The 7,037-nt window shown below is 40.5% G+C and overlaps 1 protein-coding gene across 1 annotated transcript; it reads left to right on the top strand.

The window, feature by feature from the left end:
• Nucleotides 1-1,609: 1,609 nt before the first annotated feature.
• SYCE2 (synaptonemal complex central element protein 2) lies at nucleotides 1,610-1,855 on the top strand (the record flags this gene model as incomplete). Its single annotated transcript, XM_080932906.1, is given in 2 exon segments — nucleotides 1,610-1,786; nucleotides 1,790-1,855. Coding segments are annotated over 2 exon segments (243 nt in total).
• Nucleotides 1,856-7,037: the final 5,182 nt, after the last annotated feature.

Below are 7,037 nucleotides of genomic sequence, written 5' to 3'. Positions count from 1 at the left end.
GGCAAAAACAGTTGTTTTATAGTGATGAAATCTGATGAAAGTAAGGTGTGGGGTTGTCTGTCTACAATCTCAGCACATGGGAGGATGAGGTGGAAAGATTGTTTGAAGCCAGCTTGGGATACATGGTGAGTTCCTAGAACAACGTAATGAGACCATGTCTTAAAAATAAAATCATGGGCTGGAGAGATGGCTCAGTGGTTATGAGCACTGACTGCTCTTCCAGAGGTCCTGAGTTCAAATCCCAGCAACCACATGGTGGCTCACAACCATCTATAATGAGATCTGATGCCTTCTTCTGGTGTGTCTGAGCACAGCGACAGTGTGCTTAAATATAATAAATAAATCTTTAAAAAAATAAAAATAAAATCACACCAAATACTTCAACTTGTTGACCAAGGTCAGCATCAAGACTTGAATCATGTTAATAGAATATACTTTAAGCTGGTACAGTGGTACAAGTCTTCAATCCCATCAGTTAGGAGACAGAGGCAGGCCGAGTGAGTTCTAGGACAGCCAGGGCTACACAGAGAAGCCCTGTCTTGAATCATACTCCTCGTACACACTCCTTCAAAAGGAAAAAACAAAGAAAGCAAATAATCAAAAGAAAATGCACTTTGGATGTTGCTGTGATTTTTAAAAAAATACACTGTGAATTGGGCATTCTGTGTTTGCTGTCATATGTGACACTGACTTCTGGTTTGTACATGGAAGTGACAGCATAGGTGATTACTAGAGATTGGTGTGATGGGTAAGCTTAGTCGTCAACTTGAGTGGAATCAGGAAACAAGAATCAGGGAATGTAAACTGGAAGTCCCTGTGCAGTCCCATGAGGGACTTTCTTGAGAGATTACTTGAATCATAAAGACCCTCCTGAATGTGTGCAGTTCAGATAAAAGGCCAAGGAAGAAGGAGACTTTGCCCTTTTCTGCTCCTCTGCTCTTGCTGGAGAGCTCATTCATCCTAATCCTACACTTTTTCACTGATATTAAGCCAGCTTCTTCAGGCTTCCAACGGTAGACTGAAGACCGACAGCTCTCAGGAATCTTCCAGATCTTTACTGCTGAGACGTCCTGCCTCATGACTGAAAAACTACAGAATTTCAAGTTCTCTCCTGTGAGGCAGTCATTGTTGGACCACCCAGACCATATTGTGTGAGCCAGTGTGTATAAGTCCTTTTTGATACATGCATTCATCCTATTAATTTTGTTCCTTTAGAGCAGTGGTTCTCAAGTTGACTATTGCTTCAATGCTTGCCACCTGTGTTGTGACCCACGACCATAAAGTGGTTGTCATTGGCACTTCATAACTAATTTTGCTACTGTTGTGAATCGTAATGTAAATAGCTGATATGCAGGAGATCTAATATGCAACCTCTCTAAAAAGGTGTTTGAGCCCTAAAGGGATGGAGCCCCACAGGTTGAGGACCAGCTGCTTTAGGGATCGCTGACTACCCCAAAAAACACAAGAAAAGCAAGGTTTAAGGAAGAGGGCAGAGTTCGAAAGACAATGTGATAGAAATTCACTATCTGGCATTCTTGGTTTTTTGGCTTTGTGTGTGTTAAACCTGGAATTTCTGAGAGGGAGGGAACACTGAGGCAGAAAAGATGGCATGGACAGCCCCAAGATGAAGGTCTCAGATCTGTTGGAGGAGAGGATGTACCAGATGTACAGCCACCACAGCAAAATCACTCAGGAAAGACTACAAGAATTCACCCAGAAGATGGCAAAGTTCAGCCATCTGGAAATGGAGCTCAGACAAGTCTGCCAAACTGTGGAAACTGTGTATTAGGATTTATGTGTCCAGTCTGAGGTTCCCACTTCCAAAGAACAGAATTACAAAGATGGTGAATGCTGACTTCTGCTAAGAGGCTTCCATCTTAATGCCTGCTCACCAAGAAAAGGCACAGAGGCTATTTGAGCCATGCTGATATTGTTTTGTTTTGTTTTTTTTTTTTTTTTTTTTTTTTACAGTTCTGTAACCCAACACAAATTTTTGTGGCTTTTTTTTTTTTTTTTTTTGTGCTAATTACTAAAGTGTGACAAGGTTAGACCCTGCCATTGGCCTCACTGTAGCAAATTCTCCTACCCCACATCTATAGTTGATTAAATGTTTTGATTTCCAAAAAAAAAAAAAAAAAAAAACCTGGTATTTCTAATGATACAGTTTTAAAAAATAAGAATGAAGGAAGGAAGGAAGGAAGGAAGAGGGCAGAAAGGGCACTAGCACACGTGACACAAGCAAGCAGAAAGGCGACTATGGGGATGGAAGGCTGTAGGGGGTGGCATGGGAGAGAGGACAGGAAAGAGAAATCGGAACAAAGTATCTGTGACAATGCTTCCGTGAAACCTGCTGTTCTGTATGATAATTAAATGTGCACGTTAAGCCAGGAATGAAGGCACACACCTGCTCAGGACACCAAGGCTAGGAGATGCTTCATTCCAGGAGTTCCAGCCCCAGATTTAAAGTAATATTCCTTTCAAGTGTTTCAAGTGTTATTTGAGATTTCTCCTTTGAGAATTCTGTTTAGATCTGAACCCCACTTTTTTTTTTCAGTTGAATTATTTAGTTCGCTGATGTGTAGTTTCCTGAGTTCTTTATATGTTTTGGATATCATCCCTCTATCAGATATCGCATATGAGATAGGTTTACAGAAAATTAATTGCTGAATTAAATCAGCATATATACTTTAATGATGTGTTAAGCCTTGGAATGGAAGTCAGGAAATGTGTTGAATTGGAAAATTGGAGGAAATGGAAAGTTATGGATTCCTTCAAAGTTAATTAAGATTAGATTTGACCAAGGACAGTCTCCTGAAAATTTTGGCTGCTGACATGGAAGAGACCTAGAAGAAGAACAAGACAAGTGGCGTGAATGCCCTTACACGGAAACAGCTCAGGAAGACTAGCTGAAATATGAATGCCTCTGCAAAGCCAAAAGAATCTTTCTGTATGACTTATTACATGCTATCATTTCTTATGTCATGGATGGAAATCTATAATACAGTTTGGTTATGCAGACCAAATGGACTTATAAAGTTACCAGATGCCTTTTACCTGCTTAAGCATAGAGCATAGAATCATCATTAGCTGATTGGTGCACACAACTCATTCCATACATGTGTTAATGAAGGAATGTCCCTACAATGTTACCTTTAAGTTTGTGTGTTTTCAAAGCAAAAAAAGACCAGACACCAATGAAGTCCAATCAAGTAGCCTCAGATGGTCCAGCTCACACAGACTGCTTCAGCCAGGACCTTAGTTAAACCTGCACCTTCCTACCCCACAGAGCCTGGACAGCAAATGAAATAAAAGTGCCTGCTCTCCCAGGGCTTGGCCAATCTCCAAATTCTCTTAGGGTTCCCAAAAGATGCCTTCACCTCCAGACAGCAGGAAGCAATTTAAAGAAAATGATGCACGCATTCCCCAGAAGTGGGATGGGTGGTTTTGGTCTTTTGGTGGGTTGTGAATATTAGTTGTCATTTAGGGGGGTTGATTGTAAGTTGTTATTGTTACTGGTCAGGGACAGAACAAATTAAGAGATATTAGATTCAGGAATCTCTTCTTTTTCTCCCCTCTATCCCTGGTTCTATCTAGCATTAGTAGGAAGAGGGCGTAAGAGGACAAAGGGGAGATAAAAGGGCATGAGGAAAAGAAGGGTGGATTATTGTGTCTAATTTGAGACTAAGAAAGCAATTAGTCAAATTTTAGATTGATTTGAAATTTTTGTATGATGATAGAAATTTAAGGTTATATTTGCTACAACATACTGTATATATGACTCAATTCTTGTTCAAGGTATATATGCTTATGCAACTCATTTAATTACATAGCATAAAATTCTAATCCTATAAAACCTTCTATTGTAAACCATTTAGGATAATTAAGAAATACAAGTCAGCAGCTAGTCACATGTATATAATCACACTTGTAATTACGTTATGTACTAGTTTAGTTAATTACAAGAATAAGCTTTATTTAGCCTCCTGTATATGTTTTCAAAGTTAAACAGAAAGTATGTTTAAGAAACAACATTTCTCTGTTTAATTATACTTTGGATAAATAGGTGGTCCTCAAAGACTTCAAAGATCTGGAGAATATGGCCTGTAAGATACTGTAATAATAAGGCTTTTCTGACAGACATGTTAGTGCCTGGAAGCCCCTCATTTCTACTCTGAAGATGATGATGAGCACCAAAGAGGTCTCCACCTGGAGTTTGCTTCATATGTGGCAAAGCTGGCCACTGAGCAAAAACTGCCCCTTACCTTGGCTGCTGACAGCATGCTGTGCAAACGGTGGACATCAGGACACAGGGAAGTCATTGACTCACTTTCCTGAGACAAAGTATGACAGGCCTTCAAAAGTCCTGCTTCACAGAAAGTTTTGTCAGATCTGGGCCTGGCAGCCAAAGTTGGATGCCACAACAACACAGAGGAACCCTGGGTGACTTGTGTGTGTGTGTGTGTGTGTGTGTAAAAGTGCATGCCCACCACAGCACCACTGTAGAAGGTTAGAGGACAACTCTCAGGAGTCGGTTCTCTCCTGCCACTTTGTGGAATTTGTGGATTGAATTCAGGTGGCCAGACCTCTACCTGCTACTCTCCCCTGTGACAAATATTAGCATAAACCTGGACAAAGGGTGGGCTGAAGTTCTCTGCACTATTCCTACTTTCCTTTAACTTTCAGATTATTTTGAATAGGTTTTTCTAAACTACAAGAGTGACACTTTTTAAAAAGATATGCACAGAGCAAACCAGTACAGAAAAGTGCTTCTGACAGCTCACTGTGTAAGCTCACGCATGGGTCAGGGGCTTACGGTGTCACTTTCTCTAGTCCTGTGATTGAAAACTTTAAGCCCTTTCCACTCCTGAAAAAGTTAAAACACTCATACACACAAAACCAACACTGGCTCAAATTCCTCAGCCTTTTAGACATTCTCCAAATTCCACACTGTCAGACTATTTACTTCAAACTCTCAGCACTATGTCAGCACTTCAAGCAACAATTGCTGGATAAAGAAGCTGTTGATAATATTGCTAAATTTTTACAGCGTGTGCTCCCAAAGACAAGGAGCCCATTCTCTCACTGTCTCCTTATAGTCAATTCTTGCTCATCAAATTTGTATATCGCAGATAAATGATTTCTAGCTTGTATTTAATGAACTATCTGAAAACAAGAATATTTTAATAAGCTCCTCTAGATCCTTTATGGAAAAAAATAGGCTTTAAAATATAGTACAACTCATCAAATTGAGTTGTTTGCCAAAGGTGCTTCCTTCACAGGATCCCCCAAACAACTCAGGCTGTTGCCAAGACTGTAGATTGTTGTCTGCAAACTAACAGTAAGGTCCCATTGATGAAGGCAATACCCACATAGTTGAACATGAAGATATGGAACTGGTACCTACTTAGAGCCTTCACCTCTATATTCCTACATATTTGTTATAGGAAGGTACTTGGCACACTTCAAAAGAGAAATAAAAACATGAAGCCAGTCACAAACCCTCTATGTACAATAGCTCATTACCTGTAAGATATAATAGGGCAATGGTGACACAAAGCTTGTTGGAATAACCAACCAATAACTGCTCTGACTTACTTAGGCCCACTCAGTGAGACAACTCATACCTGACACTGATTAATTAGGCAATCAAGAATCTGAGACTAAATGCCCCAGGGATCTAGGGCAAAACCAAAATAATACTGGTCTAAAAAATATGATAAAATGACTCCTAATGACACTCGGCTATACTTTTAGATCAGGGCCTTGTTCAGCCATCACTGAGAAGCTTCCTCCTGCAGCAGACGGGAAGAGTGCAGAGACCCCCAGCCAGACATTATGAAGAGAGTGAGAAACCTTGCAACACTCCACACTAAATGGGACGTCTCATCAAATCCCTCCCCCCAGAGCTCAGGGAATCCTGAGGAACAGAAAGAGTGTAAGAGCCAGAGGGGATGGAGGACACCAAGAAAACAAGGACCTCTAAATCAGCAAGAGCAGAGCCCATGTGAGCTCACAGGGCCTGAAGCAGTACGCACAGCATCTGCGTGGGTCTGCACCAGGTCCTCTGAGCTTATGTTATGGCTTCCAGTCTAGTGTTTTTATAGGATTCCTGGGCATGCAGATGAGTGGGTCTCTGACTTCTGTGATTTCTCTTCCTCTTTTACTTCTGTCGACTGACTTCTATGTGACAGTTTTTGTTTCATCTGATTACATTTTATTTTTTGAATGAATGGATGGATGTAAACCTAGCCACTAGAATAAAGGTTAGCAATGGAGCTGTCATTTCTACTTGCTAGGAGAACAAGAATTGGTTTCCTCCAATGGAATGACACTGGGCATATCAACCACTCCAGGGCAGATCTAATGTTCAGGAGTAGTTGATTGACTAACAAAAATGTGGGTTCCTCACACACACACTTTTACTTGGTTACAGTTTGGAGTATGTTTTGTTTTGTTGATGCTTTTGCATTTTGGCTGATGTGTATTGTTTCCTGAGTTTGAGCATTTTAGTGTTTCAGGGTTTTGGTTTGTTCTTTTGAGAAAGAACTTAAAGTCAGGTGAGTATAGAGGAAAGGGTCTGAAAGGATTTGGGGGAGGGGACAAATATGATCAAAATATATTTGAACTTTAATGTTCTTTTAAATATATTTGTGGCTGGCTATATAACTCACTTGGTAGAGTACTTATCCGGCATGCATGAAGCTCTGGATTGGATACCTAGTACCAAATATTATATGGTAGCCCATGTCTGTAATCTCAGAACTCAGGAGGTAGAAGCAGGAAAATCAAGTTCAAAGTCATCCTCAGCAAGGCTAACCTGGGATGCATGAGATTCTGTGTTTAAAAAAAGAAAACAAACCAACTTACACATGTGGGTTGTAAGGATTGCTCAGTGGTTAAGAACACTAATGGCTCTTTCAGAGTATCTGAGTTTGCTTCCTGCTACCCACTCAGTAGCTTACACCTGCCTGCAACTCCAATCCCAGGGTACCTAACCTCTGAAGACTTCTGAAGCATACATGTAGTGCATAGAAATT

Source organism: Micromys minutus, assembly GCF_963924665.1.
Source record: "Micromys minutus genome assembly, chromosome: 19".
In the NCBI taxonomy this organism is placed as follows: domain Eukaryota; kingdom Metazoa; phylum Chordata; class Mammalia; order Rodentia; family Muridae; genus Micromys; species Micromys minutus.
Note: the sequence above shows the minus strand (reverse complement) of the source record. Positions and strands in the feature narration are given on the sequence as shown.